The sequence below is a fragment of the Lampetra fluviatilis genome, chromosome 10 (genome assembly GCF_964198595.1).
Source record: "Lampetra fluviatilis chromosome 10, kcLamFluv1.1, whole genome shotgun sequence".
In the NCBI taxonomy this organism is placed as follows: Eukaryota; Metazoa; Chordata; class Hyperoartia; order Petromyzontiformes; family Petromyzontidae; genus Lampetra; species Lampetra fluviatilis.
In genome coordinates, this window is record NC_136284.1 from 85,878 (window position 1) to 109,871 (window position 23,994).

At 44.9% G+C, this 23,994-nt stretch overlaps 2 protein-coding genes across 4 annotated transcripts in view; one reads left to right on the plus strand and one right to left on the minus strand.

The window, feature by feature from the left end:
- Positions 1 to 206: 206 nt before the first annotated feature.
- On the plus strand, positions 207 to 17,899 carry LOC144934373 (BTB/POZ domain-containing protein 19-like). Of its 3 annotated transcripts, XM_078860057.1 has the most exons (8): positions 207 to 685; positions 3,663 to 3,882; positions 7,131 to 7,184; positions 7,823 to 7,882; positions 12,210 to 12,278; positions 13,878 to 14,009; positions 15,990 to 16,115; positions 16,560 to 17,899. In XM_078860057.1, the coding sequence occupies exons 1-8, from the start codon at positions 618 to 620 to the stop codon at positions 16,683 to 16,685; spliced, it is 855 nt and encodes a 284-aa protein (XP_078716183.1). In that variant the 5' UTR covers positions 207 to 617; the 3' UTR covers positions 16,686 to 17,899. The 3 variants fall into 3 exon arrangements, with proteins under 3 accessions (XP_078716183.1, XP_078716184.1, XP_078716185.1); XM_078860058.1 differs by lacking the exon at positions 7,131 to 7,184 and having other exon boundaries at positions 208 to 685; positions 16,560 to 17,897; XM_078860059.1 differs by lacking the exons at positions 7,131 to 7,184; positions 7,823 to 7,882 and having other exon boundaries at positions 210 to 685; positions 16,560 to 17,892.
- A 94-nt stretch (positions 17,900 to 17,993) lies between these two features.
- POLE (DNA polymerase epsilon, catalytic subunit) overlaps positions 17,994 to 23,994 on the minus strand; it is a 108,426-nt gene continuing 102,425 nt past the window's right edge. Inside the window, 3 exon segments of the mRNA XM_078860060.1 lie at positions 17,994 to 18,791; positions 19,882 to 19,971; positions 21,820 to 21,945. Of these exon segments, the coding sequence (XP_078716186.1) occupies positions 18,684 to 18,791; positions 19,882 to 19,971; positions 21,820 to 21,945 (324 nt within the window). The 3' untranslated portion in view covers positions 17,994 to 18,683.

A 23,994-nucleotide genomic window follows, 5' to 3' on the forward strand; every position in this document is an offset into this window, starting at 1 on the left:
GAGTTGCCAGAGTGAGTGAGTGAGTTGCCAGAGCGAGTTGAGTTGCCAGAGTGAGTGAGTGAGTTGCCAGAGTGAGTGAGTGAGTTGCCAGAGCGAGTTGAGTTGCCAGAGTGAGCGAGTTGAGTTGCCAGAGTGAGTGAGTGAGTTGCCAGAGTGAGTGAGTTGAGTTGCCAGAGTGAGTGAGTTAGTTGCCAGAGTGAGTTGAGCTGCCAGAGTGAGTGAGTTGAGTTGCCAGAGTGAGTTGAGCTGCCAGAGTGAGTGAGTTAGTTGCCAGAGTGAGTGAGTTGCCAGAGCGAGTTGAGTTGCCAGAGTGAGCGAGTTGAGTTGCCAGAGTGAGTGAGTTGCCAGAGCGAGTTGAGTTGCCAGAGTGAGTGAGTTGCCAGAGTGAGCGAGTTGAGTTGCCAGAGTGAGCGAGTTGAGTTGCCAGAGTGAGCGAGTTGAGTTGCCAGAGTGAGTGAGTTGCCAGAGCGAGTTGAGTTGCCAGAGTGAGTGAGTTGAGTTGCCAGAGTGAGTGAGTTGAGTTGCCAGAGTGAGTGAGTGAGTTGCCAGAGCGAGTTGAGTTGCCAGAGTGAGTTGCGTTGCCGCTGGCGCGAGGACCCGGAAGTGCGGCGCGCGCCATGGCGAGCGGGGATCCCGCGGCCTTCTCTGCCTGCATGGCGCGACTCCTGCACTCGGCCAGCTACGCGTGTGTACCGCATCCAGTACACACACACAGTACACACGCAGTGCACACACAGATAGTACACACGCAGTACACACAAATAGTACACACGCAGTACACACAGATAGTACACACGCAGTACACACAGTTAGTATACACGCAGTACACACATAGTACGCACGCAGTACACACAGATTGTATCACGCAGTGCAGAGATGCAAGATATACAGAGGAAGTCCGCACACACTTTACATAGGGAGTAGGCTACGTACAGTACACAGGGATGCAATATACACAGAGTACACATTGATAGTCTTACACACAGTACTGTACAGTACGTAGAGAAAGTCGACACAGTACACATGTAGTTTACACACAGTACAGTCTGTACGCATACAGTCTACACATAGTGCTGTACATATACAGTCTACACAAAGATGGTCTAAACACAGTCGACACACATAGGCACTCTGCACTGGAAACACGAGGTATGATTGACATGTGAAAACGTGATAACCGGGCTGAAGGCGCGTCTTAGTTCTGGATGAGATGGAGTGATGTGGTACAGAAGGATGTGGAGCTGAGTGGACTTGCCAATGACCGGTACCAGCAATGTTAAGATCGGCTAATGTGGGCTAATGTGGAGGAGGCTCGTGAAGGACGTCCTTCCTATTGTATCGATAATTCAATTTTAATGTGCTATTTTATTGAGGGACAGTGTGTTGTCTTGGTGTGGTCTGCGACTGTTTTTGTTGTTTTGCTTTGCCCAAACTTACATTGAGTGTTGAAATATCGGTGGGAATGTATGTACGTATCCGATTTGTACTTATATACGTTTTCTTTATGGTGACTTGCTTATCTTTCCTCTACTTTGCACTACTATTTTTTTTGTATTGGAAATTGCGGACCCGCCCCTACTGGACATCTGTGAAAAAAACGCTTCATATCTCATCGGATTCCCGCAGTCAAAATAAAGAATCTGATTCTGATATGCCAAGCCCTGACTGTCCAGATCAAACCTGGACTGGGGTAGTGGAAAGCCAAATGAGATTCAACTGTAAGATATTAATTTGGACGCGAAGTTTCCCTTCTGGGACAATGTGTGATGTTTAAATGGTGCTCAATGTATGCACTGGGTGATTATAAAAGACAGAGCGGGTAAGACAAATTATCAAGTCAAAGGTAAATATTTCATTATTTCAATCTCCTTTGCATCAGTGATATATCTGCTGCTGTGTTGATCAGAGCTAGACTTTAACAATGCAGGTAGAACATAAGGTTCCAGCCCCTGAAATCCAGTGTGTGTAGAGGATGTTAGCAGTTTGAAAGCACTGGATAAACAAATTGGGAAGTACGAATCAAATTCCTCATGAAAGCTTTGTGCATTGTACGAGGAAGAGGCGATTGCGATCGGAGTGGCATGCAACAGTCCACAACTGATCCTGGAGAATCAAAAAGCCAGATGGGTGGGAGATTTCAATTTCTGACGTTAAAGTTCCGATGCAAGTGTTGAGGAGTGGAGTGCTGACGTCAGGTCACACTCGTCTCGGGGGAGAATGCCGTCAAGGAAAAGTGACGTCATGCCACCCGGGGTATTTGAGGGGAGACCCGTGACGGAGACGGGGGTCTTCGTGTTCGGGGAGTAGGGGACTCCGGGATAGAGGGTTGAGAGCCAGGCTAAAGGGCAGCTTTACCCGGCTGGCCGAGTTGGATCAACCCTCGGTCAGTGCTATGGGAAGAGCCTGATAGCCTGGTGGGGTGTAGGGAACTCTGTGTTAACCCCTTCCCCCGAGTTAGGCGCAAGCCCTTAAATAAAGAGTTGGCGTCAGCCCCTACACGACTGGCTTCAGCGTCCTTCTTACCACACGACACAAGTATACATTTAAAATATAACCAGGAAAGAATTCAAGAGACTAGCATAGACTAATTTACAAGAGTGACCTGTGTCACCAAAATGACTGGCAATAAAATACAGTACAACTCTGCAGCAATCTATATATAATGGAAATTTGTGAATGTGTGTCTATTCAAAATGTTTAGCATACTTTCCGACATGCAACAAACTTGAAATTTGGCATGTGGGTAGCTTCCAGACTGTACACATTGCAAAAAGTATAAAAAATAGACTTGTATTTGGGGGGGGGGGGGGGGGACAATAATACATGTAATATTTTGCACGGCAAGTGAGCGGTGACGTCACATCTATGATGTCACCCGCATGCGGCAGCGTCACGCAGTGTGCCTGCAGACGTCACGCATCCCCCCCCCCAAACCTACGCAAAGGCCGTGTATCCCGCACGAATGCGCGGCATAGCTGTCTCGATTTTCTAAGTCAACGCGACTATTTTCAGCTCGCTCTTAAATATAAAGCAGAAAATACAACTGTTTGTGTGAAGCAGCAAAAACTATCGAACGCTGAGCTCTGACGTCATGAAATTTGCACCGCTCATGCTATACTTAGTTTTTTCGGTAAAGTCACGTAGGTAAATTTAATTTCATTTTTACCTACGTGACTTCACCGAATATGAATCCTTGCAGTCACGAAAGCTTCAAATCTAGAACCGCTCATGCTGTCTGGAATTTCTAAGGGAACGCGACTGTTTTCAGCTCGCCACGTCATTCCCTTCCCGAGTTGCCTAAATCGACCTTACGTATAAGTGGGTTAAGGTTGAATTTCTTTCAGTGAAAAACATCCGATTTAGTTAAATTGATTTGTTTCGGCGTTTTTCTTTCTTGCAAGCATCAATTTTCTTCAGGGTTTTTCAGTGAAATAAGGGAATATTAAATTAATTATAGACAAGAATCCAAGTCCCGGGAGAAGCCGGGTAGTAAAGCTAGTTAAAATATAACTTAAAACAAGCAAATAGTCAATTGTGCAACAGCTGTGTGATCTGACACATGCATTGATGCGACATCGTCCGTGGCATTGTCCGTGATGACCTCTCGACTTTGATCATTACATTGGCTCCTCGTACCTCTCCGTGCCCTTGCCTTCTCTCAGTGACATCACGCTGGTGATCGGGAGCGAGCGACAGGAAGTACGCGCGCACCGCTGCGTTCTTACCGCACGGTCGGACGCCCTGGCGGCGATGCTTAGCCACTCGGCCGCCGCAAGCAACGGTACCGCGCTTTGCCTGGCGCTGCCGGACGTTTGCAGCTCGACCTTCCCAGCGTTCCTCGAGTTTGTCTACACGAACCGCGTGGCTCTCCATGCTGCCAACGTACGTCCATGCACACGCACACATCCAGAGCCGGCCGGCTGAAACTGACATCGCAGAATCGGAATTATTATTTAGACTGGAGGAATCCGATGCGCACTGAAGATGTTTTTCACATATTCTTAGGTTTTATCGATAAAGTCACGTAGGTAAAACATTAAAATTAATAAAAGTAAAATAAAATAAAAATCACGACGTTTCGGAGGCAACACAAGCTTCCGTCTTCAGGTGGAACCGTCACAGCCACGACAGCTGTATCAAGTAAATGAGAGATTACAAGAGCTACCACTCCGTATATATAATGGTTGGAGAGGGGTAAGGGCCAAGTACGGCACACTTTTTATTAATATGGTAAGGTGAGGCTTAAGAGGCTGAGCCTTTGTTATGGAGAGGTACGGTTTGTGACTAAGCCTGGCCTACACAACAATAGTGTGAAAAAAGAAACAACTAAACATGGTAAAACAAGCCAGGCTGTCTATCAATAACCTGTAATAGTTGTCTGTCAAATAAGATGGTCCAAATAAGTGTAGTTAAATCTTTTTTTCATGGTTAATCACATCTTTCCAATGATTACTCAGTTTGTAACCATCATCACGGTTGAAATTATGTCTGTGTTTGTATATTTGTATGGCTTCGTGTACAAACCTTTGATGGTAGCCAGGAGGTTTGCAGAGCACCTTGGTCTCGTAAAAGACAATTTCATGAGAGCCCACCGAGTTGTAGCAATGATCGGCAACGGCCGAAGAATCAGTTCTGCCGTGTTTCAGATCTGACTTGTGCTCGCGGACACGATCAGAAACATGACGTTTCGTTTCTCCAATGTAGCAATCACCACAACTGCAACTCAATTTGTAGACTCCAGGATACTGTAAGTCAGGAACGACATCCTTCACAGATTAAATCAGATCACGGATTTTATGCACTGTACTGAATCGGACTTGGATCTTATGTTTGTTTAGAATTTTGGAGATCTTTTTGGTCACGCCTGCTATGTATGGTAACGTGATAGTTTTGGTCGGAGTTTCATGTTGCTGTTTCTGTGTGGTGGGAGAAACAGCTTGGCGGATAGTGCGGTCAGAGTATCCGTTCATCCTGAGGGCCCGATGTACATGTCTTAATTCACCGGCCAGGTGGTGTTGGTCAGAAATGCCATGGGCTCTGTGGTATAGCGTTTTGATGAGATAATTCTTTTGAGATGGGTGGTGGTGGGAATCCGGTTTCAAGTAGGAATCTGTGTGGGTGGCTTTCCTGTAGACAGAATGTCCCAAGGATCCCTCAGGCCTCCTCTCAAACAGAATATCCAAGAATGGTAGTTTACCATCTTTCTCCACTTCCATGGTGAATCTGATGGATGGGTGTCTGGAATTAATGTGGTCCAAGAAGTGGTTCAATGCTGGGAGGCCATGTGGCCAGATGACGAAAGTGTCATCCACATACCTCTTCCACAGGGAAGGACGCAGGGTGGATGTCTGGATGGCGTCTGATTCAAACTTTTCCATGAACATGTTGGCTATAACTGGTGACAAGGGGGGCCCCCATAGGGGTACCCTCATTCTGTTTGTAGAAGGTGCCATTCCAGGTAAAATAGGTGTTGGTGAGGCAATGCCTAACCAGCGCAGGTACATCATAATTCAATCCATGTTGGACTAAGTCCTCAATTATTGTTAGGGTGTCCGGTAATGGGACTTTGGTAAACAAAGATACTACATCAAAACTGACGAGGATGTCATCAGGAGATAGTACCATGTCCTTAACCATAGAGACTAATTGGGTTGAGTTGAGTACTACCGAAGAGGTCTTGCCTGTGAAGGGAAGCAGAGTATCTGATATGTCCACTAAGGGTGGGTCCGTAAGTTACAACAACAAATAATACAAAAAACGATAGGAGTGCAAAATAGGAATAGGATAAGTGACGAAAAATAAAGATAAATCAAGTATATAAGTACAAATTGCATAAGTACATAAATTATTGCCGATTTAAACACTAAATGCAAGCTTGGGCAAGGCAGCAAACCAACAACAAAGAGTCTCAGATCACACCAGGACATACACACAATCCCTCAATAAAAGTGCACATTAAAATTGAACTCTTAATACTACACGGGTATAATATAATAAATAATACAGGGTGGACCATAAGTAACTCCCTGATTTGTTTTGCCTATAACTTTTGAAAAATGAAATAAAAACACAAACTCTCAATGATAGAAAATTATTAGATTCATGGATATTTGAGATAATTACGTATGAAAAGTAATATCTTGTTAATGACCGCCTGCATTGCTTTGGCAAATCCGTGCTCTTTCAACGGCATTTTCCATCATTCTAGCATTCTCATTGACTCTCCCTTGCTCAATAAAAGTCAGAGATCGACAGGTTCAATACCTGCCAAAACGCTTTGCATCCATCATTGTTCCCGATTTCGGAAATCAGGAAATCAATGCCCAAATACAGTGCAGAGTTGGAGCCATTCGGGTCTTTAAATATCTACGATAGTCTCACTGTGTTGAAATAATTGAAACTTTGTTTCTGAAATAAATGTAAACTATTGCACGCTGCTGAGGTGTATACCATTTCATCATAAACTCCCAGACTTCTACTCTATTTCTGCATACATTTCAAATCAGGTAGTTATGTATGGCCCACCCTGTACATCTAGAGGAACCTGGGCTTGTCGCTTGCGTCGCCTGTAATGCAGCACTGTTGAGTCAGCGAGGGTTGGTTGATCACACATGTTTGTGAAACTCACGCTCTCCATGTATGTGTCAAGGTTGTCATGTCTTGGCTTGCCAGGGAATTATGGCAGGACAGCAATTGGGTTAATTTATATCTGTACATGTGGTACCTTCCTTCACATGGGTGGGCTTTCTCCAGGTACTCCAGTTTTCTCCTACCTGTATACATTTTTTTTTTAAGTTCGCCAAACATCCCAATATAGGACCACAAAACTTCCCGCACCTCTTACAGCGTTCTGATATGCGATCTGCGTGAATTGCGCTATACAATTAATGTCAACAATATTCAAATGTATTTCAAATGAAATAAAACTGATATACAGCTCTTGGTTCTTAAACGTTTTTTCATTAACTAGAAGAGCTTTATTGAGGTTATTAACTATTAAAAGCAAACCCATCTTTGAATTGATGGTGGCTGAGAAAAGTTTAATCGGTGATTTAATAGGACAAGTACAGTCTGTAGGCCTGCACGCCAGTACAGTCGGTTTACAGGCACGGGGTGTGTGCGAGATGCAGGTGCTGGACCTGCTCACATACGCCATTGAGTTTGGTGTGGAAGACTTGAGGCAGGTACGCATCTTGCTTGCTGCGGCAGTAAGACAGGAGACGTTTTCGCGGTTGAGTAGACACAGCCAGGAGGAGCTATGGCAGAGTGTGTGTCCAACTCACAATCAGAAAGTATACTGAGAGTGGGAGGGTGGCACACCCAAATTGGGCATCTTTCTGTGTGGAGTTTGTCCTCTCTTCCGCATGGATTGCATCAGAGTTCTGCCATTTCTTGCCGAAGGTAAATATATTTAAACATACAATACAGCTGGTATTGACCAAAACATCCTAATGGCGAAAATGTACCTGAAAATTATTCAATTGGGATTATACATGGCAACTTCACCCCCTACTGCGAAAACTTGGCAGAATCCCCATGGAAAAGAGTCCCGAGACTCGGGCTTTCCCAGGTAAACGAGCACAATAATAAAATTGCAGCTATGAATTTAGATAATTCTCAAAATGTTTTTTATTGTCAATTCCACTTCTGTTGCTCGAATAAAAGTTGAAATAATTGGTTATTAACTTAAAATGAACATCACTTTCCATTCATACACCATTTAACTTTTGTCAAACCCTAATGGGTCTAAATTCACTATACATAGTTAACAACTGTGTAATAGGTGTAATTAACAGCCACTACTCTCTTCCCCTCTCTCCAGTTGTGCGTGCATCACCTGCTCTCTGAACTCAACTCTGCCATGGCGTGCGAGGCCCTACAGGTTGTATTTGTTCTAGATTTGAAGTTTTCGTGACTGCAAGGATCCATACTCTTTGGTTCTTTCGGTAAAGTCACGTAGGTGAAAAAATAAAAAATAAAAATAGAAATAACTGAATTAAATCACGACGTTTCGGAAGCAACACAAGCTTCCGTCATCAGGTGGGACAACCACAGCAAGAAACAAAATTACTGTAGTGGGCCAAGAGAGCTGTTTGTGACAAGCGATTATATAAGGTAAGAGGGGGGAGGTGCCAGGGAGGAGAGATGCAGGGGGTGTGGAGTAGGGGGGGGGTGAAGCTACTGTTGTGGTGCTGCAGCGCCCAAGCAATTAGGATATTACCATGTCCACTAGGATGTTATTAACATGGTAATATCCTAAATGCTTCGGCGCTGCAGCACAACAACAGTAGCTCCCCCCCTATTCCACACCCCCCGCCCCCTGCATCTCTCCTCCCTGGCTCCTCCCCCCTCTTACCTGAGATAACACTGGTCAACACACTTTTTCTGGCATAAGGTATTCCAACGGTCTTAATGTAGTTTTGGGGTGCTGATTCCAAATCTGGCATCAGTTTTTGTCTATCACATCAGGTTTTTGAGATATCAAATATTGCATTTTAAATAAAAACTGCAGAAGAAAAATATTAAATTAATGTGGATATCTACATAAAATGATATTATAAACACACTATCCTAAAAATATATCACCATATTTTAACACTAAAGCAGTCACTGACTCGCAACAACTTGCAATCATAAGTGACAGAGTTAATTTCGGGTAAAATCAATGAAAATGGGGTATGCCGATAGCATAAAATGAGATGTGATAGAGCAAATCTGAGATCAGATTTGGAATCAGCACCCTGAAATTAGTCTAAAACAGCTGCAAAAGTCCAGGCCAGAAAAAAAAGTTTTTTTTGTTGACCAGTGTAATCGCTTGTCACAAACAGTTCTCTTTGCCCACTACAGTAATTTTGTTTCTTGCTGTAGTTGTCCCACCTGATGATGGAAGCTTGTGTTGCTTCCGAAACGTCGTGATTTAATAGTTATTTATATATATTTTTTCACCTATGTAACTTTACCGAAAGAACCATTTTGGCAGTATCAAGATGATGCCATTTGGCATTCTTTGGTCTGGTGTAGACCAATCCGTTTCATGGACAATGCATACATTATCAAAGCATGTTTGTTTGCATGTTTTACCACAAGCATGATGTTTGGTTATTGCAGACTTGATGCCTTGTGATCGGTGTCTCTTTGGTGTTTGAACATCTTAACACCACTCATATTCTTTCCAGAAAGGATAAAGCATATACATTTTTTCATCATAATTATTCATTATTTGATTAATGTTTCTTCTAACAAGTTATGCTTTCATAAACATTCTAACATTGAAATTCAAATGCAATTACTCTTGTAAATGTGACTGATTTAGTACTTCCTTGGTTTTGTCTGAATTGGTTAAAATATAATCATTACATCATGACTATACAGTAGTGCGTTCGCCACTTGTCGCAGAGGTTAGCAGTTCAATTAGGAAAGACCACCCCGAGTACTACTGCCGGCAGTGTTGAATATAAAATACTCCACGCCGTCTGCTTCATAGGGGAAGTTAAAGATCCCCCAGACGTCATTTGCAAGAGTAGACCATTGTGTCCTGGTGCCATGGTCCGAATTTTCCAAATTTTAAATATTACCCATCAATGACTCAATTGGGATTGCATGTAGCAATCTTCACCTATACGGGCAGACTAACGCCCATTTGCAAGCCATGTGTCGAGTCACCTTGGGAAGGGGCTCAAGTGTTAACAACCACATATGCTTAGTGGAGGGAGCATTCGGCTCAAAGCGTGCGTAAAAGCACATGTTACACGATGAGTTATATAAACTCGTATTATATAAATCAAAGGTTACTTATGAGCAGTCCTACTCGCGAACTTTGCCTTTGTGAGTAGCACACTTGGAGACTGCCTGGTGCAAATATTTTTTTCCGTAATGAATAATGCGCAAGGTTAGCCGAAGTTGAACCTACCAGACACGAAGTCGCCACATAGTTGTGAATAGCAAATGTCCCCAGACCTAAAGGCATCCTCTTTCCAACCAATAAACAATCAGGACTTACACAGATTGGGTTGAGGGACTAAAACATTGGGATTCGCCACACAGTTGTAAATAGCAGGTGCCCTAACCTAACTAACAGTGAGAAAACATGAGGTTACATGGGGATGAATTTAACATATCCTCCAAAGAAAGAATGATACAGATATCCTTCGATATCTGAATGTTTTGTTTACGAAATTTCACGTAAACGCAATTGACAGATTATGGATATCTTTTTGATTAAGGAAATAGAATGTATTCACGAATAGTCGCACGGCACATGCCATGAGATCAAACGAGAAGCACCCGGGAGGCTGTGTCATCCATCCGCGACAGTGTCACGGTGTCCCTGCAGTGCAACAGTAATGCTTCCACTACACCTTTCCAGTCATTAAAATATGAAGATCTGTTAGTGAATTGCCTGAAAAAAGGTAAAAAAAATATTAATCAATATTCAAGATATTTTAATATTTACATTCTTTTATTATTCTTTTGTATTGTGATGTGCATGTTTTAGTTTAGGAGTCGAGTTGGGTATGATCATTTCTCTGCTCCAGCAGACCCCCCTCTCTCTCTGCCCCACACCCCCCTCTATTTAAGGCCATGACACAGAGGCATTGGGTCTCTGTGTGTCTATGTTGTGTCTCTGTGTTGTCTCTCTCTGCTTGTGTGTCTGTCTGTGTCTCCGTATCTGTGTTGTTTCTCTCTTAAATTTAGTTCGACCTAATGACGATTGCTTGTGTTGCAATCAAAACGTCGTATTCTATTATTTAATTTATTTATTTTCTACGTTACTTTACCGAAACAACCGAAGAGTAATTCCTGCAGTCACGAAAGCTTCAAATCAAGTTTGATCCACCTCTACAGGGAGGATGTAAGTTTGTTTTCTCTCTCTCTGTGTGTGCCTCTGTCAAACTTCACACTTAACTTCTAATTTAGCAATCTCTGGAGAACGTAATCAACCAGGCTATGTGTTAACTGTGTGTTAACCGACTCTCTACGTTGCATTGCATTACATTTCCAAAATTTGCCAAGTTTGTTATCTCAAACTGCCTATCTCTAAAAATGTACCAGGCTCCGATAGGTCCATTCGCTCTTTCTCTCCCCTGGCCGCTTCGGGGTGGATTTCCACACAACTCTCTCAAAAATTTAACACGTTCCTTCGGAGTGGGCAGGTAGGAACTTGGTTGGACAGCGCATTCGTGCGATCCATGTCACGCGACGCAAGCTGCGTGGGGCGGCACGTCACGTGGTGCTGTACCTGCCCGAAGCGCTCTATGAAATACAAATCGAGGGCGTGGCTATGCACGACAGACAGACAAATAATCCCTGGTGGGCAGTGTGGAACTGTTGTTCCTACCTGTACCAGTCTTGCTGGGTCATTCTCCCCCCCTGCCACTGTGGGGTGGATTTTCACACAACTCTCTCGAAAATGTACCAGTCTTGCTGGGTATGCTAATTTCTCTGCTCCAGCAGACCCACCTCTCTCTCTATTTAAGGCCTCGACAGAGGCATTGGGTCTGTGTGTGTCTATGTTGTGTCTCTCTGTCTCTGTGTTGTCTCTCTCTGCTTGTGTGTCTGTCTGTGTGTCTCCGTATCTGTGTTTTGTTTCCCTCAAATTTAGTTCTACCTGATGATGATTGCTTGTGTTGCAATCGAAACGTATTCTATTGTTTAATTAATTTTCTTTCTACGTGACTTTCACCGAAAGAACCAAAGAATAAAATATACAGTTATTTTGTGAGACGAAGCGTGAATCTGACCAATTGCGGAGGCCCAGAGGTGCCTCCTAGTGGGAGTCTGTGAGACAACATCGCGGTCGCTACATGGTAGCGCCAATTTTGATTTCACGACTCGGCACGACTTGTGATTCGCCTATCACTGAAACCGAGATGCTCGTGGTTGGTAAACAGGTATACAGCTCAGACCCCGCTTGCTTGCCCATCACCACATATATAACCTTTTTGTAACTGCTCTCTCACTAGTTCAGCAGTTCCGCTGCTGGATTATATGTTTCCACCTGAGGACGACCGCTTGTGTTGCGATCGAAACGTCGTTTTTTTTTATACTGTGACTTTACCGAAAGAACCAAAGAGTATAGGTATACAGAAGTACATCCGCGTATACTCAAATCTCACGTTTGGTAAATTTGTGGTTGGCAAGGGATTACTGTATCTTTAAAAGGCACACATACAATATGGTTGAATGGCGATGTGGGTTGTGTGTCGCAGGCGAGCGTTGTGTACGGACAGAAGGAGCTCAGAGACAGCAGCATGCACTTCATAGAGAAACACGTGCAGGTGAGACATGCAGACACAACAGTGACGCACATGGGCCAACCTGCGACCTCCGAATGAATTATTTTTAGTTAGAAAGATAGTGTAGTGTAATGAGTGACTTCCGCGACACGTCGTGAAGAGGGTACTCTTCTTTGTTTCACGTACGGGCACAGCACAGGCCAACGTTATCTTCTTCCTTTCCAAGTACACCCTTAGATATTAACATTCTACAGACTACACACACGGTTGATCACACGGCGGGTTCCGCCCGTCCGCTCCCGGTCTCGCCGCTGGCTGACGGCATGCCGGGGAGGGCGGTGGGACTCCGCAGGAGATCCGCCACGTGGCCGAATGATGGGGAGAGATGACGGTGAGCAGCGACGCAGTCCGGACGCAAAACTCCACACACCGACCCCAAGTCCTCCCCCGCTTATATTGCCCAAGCACGGATAGGCTCCGCCTCTGGCCACGCCCTCTCGTGGAACTTTCTAGCTGGTTGTCAGAGTTTTTCGGCCAGCCCTGCCCTTCACCTTTGGCCCAGATACCTCTCCCTTTTGGGGATTGGATCATGTTTATATTGTGCCTGTACCCGCGCTTCCCTTTTCCAACCAGTAGATGTCACTATATCATTCCATCAGTATTACTGTGAATCTTCCCTTAGACGCAAGGTAAAGCAGAGACATTGTTACACAGAAGTGATATCCCCTGGTTTTAAACAGCATCAATGTACGTTCAGGGTCCGGCACTTCACAGACCCTGGACAAGTTAACAGAATGAGACACCGCGTTGCTATGCAGATACTTCCTTCAAAGCAAGTATCATTCAATTGATACAATCTACAAGAATACACAGATTTATGGAAATAACTGCAGATGCCTCAATCCATGGCTAGTCACAGAAAATTTGAAAATAAGAGTGGGTTAAAAGTCAGATGTGATTTCCTGCCCAAATAAGCACTGAGGTGGTGCTCATTTCCTGTTTTCAGTTGAGCCAGTGGTGGAAATTCCACATTCTTGTCAGGGAATATCTATCTATTGGACAACCCCTTGATTTCCCCACTAATTTGTACCTATTATATTGACCCTCTACTGTGGAACCGGTGGGCTGGCTGGATTCGGGGAAAAGAGGTTGACTAATGAGAGCTCTGGGTTTGCATTGCTTCCACCAATCTTAATAGCTTCATTGAATGTTCCATAGGAATAGGTAATATTTCTCAGTCCTCAAAACTCATCTACGGAGCCATAAATTCGGGCAGCAGGTTGGGCAGTTGCAATGCTTGTGCCTCAAACAAGATGGGCCTGGGTTAGATTTTAGACTTGGCCACCTTCTTGTGTTCAGTTTGTATTGTTCTGCATGGGTTTCCTTCAGATTTTTCCAGTTCCCTACCATCACCATCGCCAATATAAACCACACGACACCTGGCATTGGCCAAATATCCCAATCCCAACATTACCTGTAAATTACTCAATTGGGATTACACACAGAACAACATCGCCCCCCCCCTACTGAAAAAACTTGGCAGGACCCTTCTGAAAGAAATCCTTGAGAACCAGCGAGGATGTCCTGGTTAAACAGGCATAGTAATCAAAATAATAATACAACCTCATCCGATGGTTGCAGGATGTGGTTCGGACGCCAGGGTTTTGGGAGCTGTCCGACCATGCCCTCTCGGTTTTGCTCCAAAGTGATGAGTTGGATATCGACGAGGCCGATCTGATCACGGCGGTTACACAATGGGCAAATGTAAACTCTGTGAGTATCCCTGCATTTACATCTACAGGGCATCTATGATTATATGAGCGCAGTCATGCATACACAGTAACATAATACTCATACTCTTTGGTTCTTTCGGTAAAGTCACATAGATAGAAAAAATAACTAATAAATCACGACGTTTCAATAGCAACACAAGCCACAGTCTTCAGGTGAAACAATACAGCAGGCGGACTGCTGAGGAGGAAATGTAGCGAGAGAGCTACTGCAACCAAAGGTAAAACAGTGGTACCCCGGAGATCGAACTTAATTCGTTCCAGAAGGCCATTCGAACACCGATTTGTTCGAACACCGAATTAAATTTCCCCATAAGAATTAATGTAAATGATATTAATTGGTTTCAGACACAAGAAATCTCTCATTATAAAGCATTTTTACACGAAGTTTACAGTAGTTGCATGCATAAAATCATACAAAAAAACAAGAAACACAATAAATAAATGGAATAAATATATGGAATAAATGAAATAAATGAACATTGAACTTCACTTTACCTGTAGTAAAGAGAGTTGATGGCTTGAGTAGAAGGTGGTGAGAAGGAGGTGGTAAAACCTTTGTCTGGGCAAGCGTCATGCACGCTGGCCATACGCGTCTCAGACGTACAGGTTCTTTCAAGTCGCGATTGCCCGTTCGACCTCCGAATTTCGTTCGGTTTCCAGGGCAATATTGTTCGAACACCAATTTGTTGGAGTTCTGGTGCGTTCGATCTCTGAGGTTCTACTGTATACGTTTGTGGTGGATACAACCCAAGGGTAAGTGGGCGGGACTAGGGATGGAATTTGCAAGTAAATGTAATCGCAGAGGGGAGGGGTGGATGAGCTCGGCTAATCCGAGGAGGGGGAGGGTGGGGGGTGAAATTTAGAGGGAAAAACGTGATAGAAAAAAGATAGCAAACTTAGAAATGTAATGCATCTCAGAGTCGGCCAACACAACAGTTAACAGTATACCTGGTTGATCAGCGTCCTTCCAAAGATTGCAAAATTTTGCATCCATCTTCTCGGTTGAAGTCATGTCTGAGTTGAATTTAGCAATCTTTTGAAGGACATTGATCAACCAGGCATAGTGTTAACTGTCGTGTTGGCCGACTCTCTGAGTTGCATTACATTTCGAAGTTTGCTATCTTTTTCTATCACCGTTTTCCCTCTGTAAATTTCACCCACACCCTCTTGCCCGTTGCAGCAGCCCCCCCTCCCCCCTCCTCGGATTAGCCGAGCTCATCCACCCATACCCTCCCTGCGATTACATTGACTTGCAAATTCCATCCCTAGTCCTGCCCACTTACCCTTCGGTTGTACCCTCCACAAACGTATAGAACCTTTGGTTGCAGTAGCTCTCTCGCTACATTCCTCCTCAGCAGTGCGCCTGCTGTATTGTTTCACCTGAAGATGGTGGCTTGTGTTGCTATTGAAACGTCGTGATTTATTAGTTATTTTTGCTATCTACGTGACTTTACTGAAAGAACCAGAGTATGAATTACTGCAGTCATGAAAGCTTCAAATCAAGAGTAAAATAATAATTTGGTATTTGCGCCATTCTAATAGTGTAGGGCTATCACAAAGGAGCTCTTTCACTTTGTCTCAAGTAGTTTAATCATGGTCTATATCTACCATATTCAAAAGAGTATCCACAAATGACTCAATTCGAATTACACATAGATCACCCCTTTTAAACTACTGCAGACTATATCTGTAAAACAAAAGCTTTCGTGATAACCTTGCACTATAACAATGGTGGGAATACCAAATGCACTAATTTATTAGCATGAAAGCAATTGTCACTCACTACTGCAAAAAAAGAATCTAAAAGTTTTGAAACTCAGGAAAGTTCTCCTAGATAAAAATACATAATAAAAAACGAGAACAGAAATCAAAGCTGGTCTTTTTTTTTTAATAGAAACGAGATTTACTTGTATTTATCCACCTGATATGGCGGGTGGTTTGTCTGTGCTGCATGCTTCAGGCTGTGTTAGGAGAGCCGGTGAGCAAGGTTGCGCAAGGAGTCCTGGGAGGATTGCGGCTTCTCCTTCTGTCTCCAGAGGAGCTTGCATCACTGGAGCAACAGAGCATGCGAGAGCAAGTTTTACCAGTGAGTATGGTCGCATACGTGTCACATCACTGGGGAGCAGTTATAATTAGCGTGCTGTACTACGAACCCGGTGACCAGAGTTCGATTCCCGCTCACAGCCACAACCATTGGCAATTATCTGAACCGGTCCAGGGCCTCTCCTAGGTCGACTCAGCCTCAAATGCGTACCTGGTACGGTGTGTCAACATCGCCACTTGTGAGACAAAGGTGGTCGGGCGTATGTATGTTATAGAACTTCTTTCGCACCGTACATAGCCAACCATGCTAATCGGAGGTGTGGATCCTAGCTACCCACCCCCTTGTGTACCGTTCCAGCTTTTACAGGTGCTCGCGAACAGCACTTGCCCCAACAGTCTGTTAAGGCTATACAGGGGATATTTTTATTGTGTGTCATACAAAGCATTAACCAAGTCGTTTGGGTGCCCCGCGGCGTGTGCTGAACAGGTGGAGATGGTTGCTGCAGCTTGGAGATTTCATGCGCTCAGGAGGGCCAAAGGGATTCCTAGACACTGTCTGCGATGTCGCAAGGGCACGAGGCCGCGGGATCACCATGTCTACCTGAAGTCTTAACGATGCCTTGGCTGCGTGGCCCTCTCAAAGCCAGAGCGACTCTGCTCAAATGAGCATTGAGGTATTGGTACCCATCTTTTTACAGCCCTGAGTCAGTGGTGGAAAACTCCACATTCCTATGGTGGAGACAAGTCTACCAGACAACCACTGTTGACGTCTACAAAAATTAGCACTCATTTTATCAACCGCAAACCAGGATATTGAACTCATAAACTTCCGATTATGAGCCACTCGCTGTGCTACTGAGCCACCTGGCCAGGGTCTTTCTAGCTGCAGAAAATTAATTCCAAGAAATAAAAAAAGCATGTTCTCAAAGTTTGTTACATGTATTTTTTTTATTAACAATGAAAAAAAACATTTTCATGTTTCCAGATACTTTTTGCAGGCAACTTTATTAGCAGCTTGGTATCTCAAGGTAATTTCATGCTCAAATTAGCATTGAGACGGTGCCCATCTGTTTACAACTTTGACACAGTAGTGGAACCTCCATATCCGTATGGTGGAGGCAAGTCGATAGGACATCCACCGATGACTTCTCCACAAAGTGATCCTTATTTTATCGAACCTGGAGGGATTATAAGCCGAGTCAACCTACCAACCAGCTCAGTATCTAAAGGCCTAGACACACTCGCCCTTTTGTAATCGATGGTTAGCACTCAACATCATTCCCAGCGGTTGCCGGTTCAGTTCCATCCTACAGTTGAAACTCTGGTGGCAAGTTTCTCAAATCCCTCTCCACCACCTCCGTCCACCCAGCAGACAAATGGGTACAGCTCAGTCAATCAGTAGAGCACGTGGTGGGGTAGAGTGTGGGTAGGCACACCTCTTCCAACGGCTTGTCAACGTGGAAGAGTAGACTAAATACCCTCTAGAATTCACTCCAGTGGAGGCCATTTCGCCACTAGTACCGTGCAATTATAGGGCTGTACCTCTACCTTTTGCACTGTTGTAATTCAGTTCTAAGACGTAAACACTTTCTTGTTCACGTGTATTCTTTTCCACAACTTACTATTCGCTGAAATATAAAATGTTTTTTAAAATAACATTGCAAATGAAATCACAGCCGATCCCAATTCTACTATCAAGACATCTGGGACACGTAAAGCACTGTGTAACTGCACTGTGAGCAGAACACCACATAGGGAAAAGCCTTGAAAGACACCACACAATGACTGCTGGATTTCATTCAATGCTTCTCACTTAACACCAGCCAGCAGGTGCCTGTGGACAAAACAATTGCATGTGTAGGGTGCTTGCTTACATTTCTCAGCAACTAAAAGCTCCTTGCTTGCTTACATTTCTCAGCAACTAAAAGCTCCTTATCGGATCTCATTGCACAGCACAAGGTGTACACAGCACTGGCCTACAAATGGGCATTCGTCTGCCAGTAGGAGGCGATGTTGGGTATATTTTCCCCAATTTAATAATTGCTTAGTGATAAATAAAATTGCGGGTGTGAAGTCGACACATGGCCAACTGTTATTTTTCGAATGTCATTGGATCTTGAACGTCCACTGTGAAGCAAACGAAGTGCGTGTATGGAATACTGTTCCCCAACAGCAAAATCTGAGATTTCAGTCATGTCAGCAGATGAATGGAGGAAAATGTTTTCGTGGAGCATCGAATACAACCTCCCGGCTTCCTCATGCCCGTTATAAAATAGGATCGGCAAAAACAGCTGCACTGCAGCTGGGTGGTACGTGTGTGTGCAGGATGGGGGGAGGGCCGATTACCAAGACGGGCTTTGGAATGGTCTGCAAGAGTCCAGTAACCAAGGGGAAGACTTAAGAGCAGATCGTGGTGTGATACCGTTGTGGCCAGTCGCATGTCTACTGACAGTAGAGCACGCTGGGGAGGAGTGGTGGCATCAGACAGCTTTGGCCACGACGACGTCCTGATGTTCGTCTTGATTGCCTAATACACCTCTTGTCGCAGTTCCGAATACAGCTCGTGTTCTCTGCCATGCTGCGCCACCACCAGGGTAGTGGTTATGTTCTTCTATTCGCCCGAGCTGCCCTGCAATATCCAGTTCACCGTCTCCAGCAGGAACGGCATCGCATAGTGTCTCGCAATGTTTCTGAACACTTTCAACTGCTCCACAAACTCCTAGAGACACAACACAAGCCAATGCAATGTGCAATGTCAAAACAAAAGTGATAGGATGCACACAAGACAATGGATTTGCAACTAATTGTGCAGGTTAATTATTTAGCTCAGGGCTGTGGGAAAATGGTCTGCAAGAGTCCAGTATGTTTAAGGAACAGTGGCTTAAGACATGATTTCTGGAGACAAGCTTTGAAGACAGCATCGCTCTCCAAATAACCACAAACACAATGCATGACCACATTCCCTGCTAATCACACACTTCACCTTGTGCTCTCGGTACCTCTTCACTTCTCTCCTGCAGTCATGTGTAACTGCCTTTACGAATGTGACGTGACAATCACTCTCCACCCCTCTTGGAGGGAAAGGCCGATTGCAGAGATAGACATTAAGAGTGGTCCCCATGATGCCGGTCTTCTTTCGTTTGTCAAGGTGATATTTACATTATATGCACATATCGAGGTTATTAAGCCAATGACTAGCCTCTATGGAGGCGTGATGGATGTCAGAATCCAGTGACCAAAGAGAAGACCTAAAGCCAGATGGTGGGAGAATGTCGGGGCAGATTGCGGAGGTCGTATCTCTCCTGTGCAGCAACTACGGGGTCTGGTGGATAGAACGCCGGTAGCGACGCATGGTGGAATATTTGGCCGCTATGACATCACGATTTCGATTTGCACTGCCCCGCCCAGTTCTGCCCATTGCCCCACCCGCTCCTGCCAGGTTTCTCCACCGAATCATTTTGTTGCCCTCTACACCAGCGTATAAACAGAAAATGTCTTTCATAAAAACACCAATGTTGCACGGAGAAGCTAATAATGGAGCAGCAGAGAGTATACGCTGCCCAACGTGCGACCTCTGCACTGGCTGGACGACCTCATGTCCCCACGCATTTGGGGAAACGGATTGCCATTTATAACAGACATTTCACGTTGGCCACATCGGGGCTCCCATAAGAGTATTTTCACACCACATCTCTAGATAACTGCAGACTGCTCTTGTCATGAATGTAAGGGAGTGCAAAGATGGATGATGAGGGCGGAGTGTACATGGGGGAGCATCATGGGTCTTAGTGTGTGGAAAGGCATAGGACCTGGGCAGGGTGGGCGAGCTGGAAATCACCGGCACAATCGCAGAACGCAGGCATATTGGCCTCCTTCACCCCCTTGCACTTCTCACACACCTGTGGTGAAAGACGATTTTTGAGCTTTAAATTCGTGGTTCTTTTGTTTAAACAAATCCAGCATACAAGCACTACTGTATAGACACACCGCAGATTTCAGCAAGATAAGATTTAATCACCCCAAGAGTAAAAACCCACACAGGCTCTCTCGCTCAGACACCGCTGCTTCCCCTTCGAATGATCTCGCAGACGCACTAACATGCCGCCAGTCTCAACTATAAGAAACACCTCATTAAAACTCAGTCAACGTCTGAAAGAGCTAGGTACATTCTGTATGCACCGGCAGTGTGCACCGTTTAACTATATGTATGTGGGTGAGATATTGTGAGATATTCATGGTATACATGCAAACTGCGAAATTATAGATATGTTTGAAGTGTCATGACGTGTTTGTGATGTATGTGTGCGAGTGTATATGTGCATGCTTGTGGCAATTGTACAGTGGTTAACACACTGTGCTACAAACCGAGTGATCCGAGTTCGATTCTCGCTCACGGCTAATATCCAGTGACGATTATCTGAACCGGTCCTAGGCCTCTGCGAGGTCAACTCACCCTCCAATGAGTACCTGGTGTGGTGTCTAAACATCGACACTCCAGAGACTAAGGCAGCCGGGCATGGTGGTGGCCACCCACCCCCTCGTGCACCGTGCCAGCCTTCATAGGTGCTCGTGACAGCACTTGCCCCAACAGTCAATAAACGCGAAAGGGGGGGGGGGGGGAATCTTTGAATGTGTAATTATATAGTGACATCTACTGGTTGGAAAAGGGAAGCACGGGTACAGACACCACTATAAACATTATCCAATCCCCAAAAGGGAGAGGTATCTGGGCCAAAGGTGAAGGGCAGGGCTGGCCGAGAAACTCCGAGAACCAGCTAGAAAGTTCCACGAGAGGGCGTGGCCAGAGGCGGAGCCTAGCCGCGCCTGGGGCAATATAAGCGGAGGAGGACTCGGGGTCGGTGTGTGGAGTCTTGGGTCTGGACAGCGTCGCTGCTCGCTGTCATCTCTCTCCGTCGTTCGGCCACGTGGCGGATCTCCTGCGGAGTTCCACCGCCCTCCCTGGCATGCCGTCAGCCAGCGGCGAGACCGGGAGCGGATGGGCGGAACCCGCCGTGTGATCAATCGTGTGATCAACCGTGTGATCAACCGTGTGTGTAGTCTGTAGAACGTTAATATCTTAGTGTGTACTTGGAGAGGAAGAAGATAACGTTGGCCTGTGCTGTGCCCGTACGCAAAATAAAGAAAAGTACCCTCTACACGACGTGTCGCGGAAGTCAGTCATTACATATGTATATACATGTCATTATGTGTGAGACAATCCTTGCAAACCAGATGTTCAATTTCATGGGAGGTGTTGATCAAATCATCCAATACACCAGTGTGGAGATTCCATGTGACTTTGAATACCCTGTGCACCACGGCCAGATGGAGCACCTGGGTGCAAGAACAACGATTCCCTGCATAGCTCCTGGGTGCACGCAGTATGTGACATGTAAAGTGCAAGGCAAAAGTTTCTGAGGGCTACAATGAAGACACAGAGGGTCAAGAGAACAGACTATTTGGAGCTTGACTATTGGGACTCTGATGTGGCCCAGTGGCAGCATGATTGCCACAGAAGTTCACAGTTCAAATCCGACAGACCACTCAGTACTTTTAATACACCTGCAGTATTAAATTAACCAGTGGCGTCATTCGAATAAGATTAGGCCATGGTGTGGACAATGTCACAGTCAAAATTGGCCCAATCTAAAAAAAAATACTTTGAGGAAATGCATATCAAGCGTCGCCCCCGAAAGCGAAACTTGGCAGGATCATCCTGATACACGCAGCTCTGCGGCCAGCCTCACCAGGTCCTGCAGCACGTGGGACATGATCTTCTTCTGAACGGTCTCCACCAGAGCAGCTTGCACTTGCTCCACGTCGTAGTCTGCCGAGCAGTTGGTGCACTGCCACTTGGGAAGCACGGATCCATCCTGCGAGTGCCAGCAAGCCGAGCCCCCATAACAACCACCGCTACTCATTCGCTTTGTCACAGCTTCGTCGGAGAGCACGTTCCAAAGCAACTTTCGCAAGCTCTTGAGCACAACTGATTTTCCGGTCACAATTGATTTCTGGGTTAGAAAACATAACGATCTGACCAAATCGGCATCATTGAGACCACGTAAGTAAAAACATTAAAAAATAAAATAAAAATCACGACGTTTCGGAGGCAACACAAGCCTCCGTCTTCAGGTGGTACCGTCACAGCCACGACTGCTGTATCAAGTAAATGAGAGATTGCAGGAGCTACCACTCCGTTTATATAATGGTTGGAGAAGGTGGTGGGGCAAGGGCCGCATACTTATTATTAATATGGTAAGGTGAGGCTTGAGACTAAGAATAGACTGCATAACAAAGGCTGAGCCTTTGTTATGGAGCCTTTGTTATGGAGAGGTGCGGTTTGTGACTCAACCTGTAACAGGGAGACCACCACTAAACATGGTAAAACAATAATAGTTGTCTGTCAAGTAAGATTGGCAAATAAGTGTAGTTAAATCTTTTTTGCATGGTTAATCACATCTTTCCAATGATTACTCAGTTTGTAACCGTCATCACGGTTGAAATTATGTCTGTGTATATTTGTATGGCTTCGTGTACAAACCTTTGATGGTAGCCAGGAGGTTTGCAGAGAACCTTGGTCTCGGAAAATACAATTTCATGAGAGCCCACCGAGTTGTAGCAATGATCGGCAACGGCCGAAGAATCAGTTCTGCCATGTTTCAGATCTGACTTGTGCCCGCGGACACGATCAGAAACATGACGTTTCGTTTCTCCAATGTAGCAATCACCACAAATGCAACTCAATTTGTAGACTCCAGGATACTGTAAGTCAGGAACGACATCCTTCACAGATGGAATCAAATCACGGATATTATGCACTGTACTGAACCGGACTTGGATCTTATGTTTGTTTAGAATTTTGGAGATCTTTTTGGTCACGCCTGCTATGTATGGCAACGTGATAGTTTTGGTCGGAGTTTCATGTGGCTGTTTCTGTATGGTGGGAGAAACAGCTTGGCGGATAGTGCGGTCAGAGTATCCGTTCATCCTGAGGGCCCGATGTACATGTCTTAATTCACCGGCCAGGTGGTGTTGGTCAGAAATGCCATGGGCTCTGTGGTATAGCGTTTTGATGAGAGAATTCTTTTGAGATGGGTGGTGGTGGGAATCCGGTTTCAAGTAGGAATCTGTTTGAATTTGACAGACAACTATTATTGTTTTACCATGTTTAGTGGTGGTCTCCCTGTTACAGGTTGAGTCACAAACCGCACCTCTCCATAACAAAGGCTCCATAACAAAGGCTCAGCCTTTGTTATGCAGTCTATTCTTAGTCTCAAGCCTCACCTTACCATATTAATAATAAGTATGCGGCCCTTGCCCCACCACCTTCTCCAACCATTATATAAACGGAGTGGTAGCTCCTGCAATCTCTCATTTACTTGATACAGCAGTCATGGCTGTGACGGTACCACCTGAAGACGGAGGCTTGTGTTGCCTCCGAAACGTCGTGATTTTTATTTTATTTTACTTTTTTATGTTTTTACTTACGTGACTTTACCGAAAAAAAAACCTAAGAATATGAATCATTGCAGTCACGAAAGCTTCAAATCTAGAATCATTGAGACCCTCCACCACCCACCCGACAGTCACACAAACGAAATGTTACGCGCACGAGCGTTTTAACGCTGTGGCCGCTTGTGCACTCACATGCTGCAACGTTTGCGACTCCAGCTTAAGCACATTATATGTGAACTCGTGATGTGCACCATTTAATTCGTTATGTACCAGTGTGTTGGACTGGCTGTGATATTCATTGCATAAATATAGAGTGGGCAAGAAATACCTGACACATTTTAAAGTCATGTAAAAACATTTTTTTATGTTGATATTCTTTTTATTTCAGATTTTAAAGGGCTCTTCCAAGAGTTACTTAAATGGCAGTGTAAAAATGTCAAGAGAGCAAGGATCCTGGAGCTTTACTA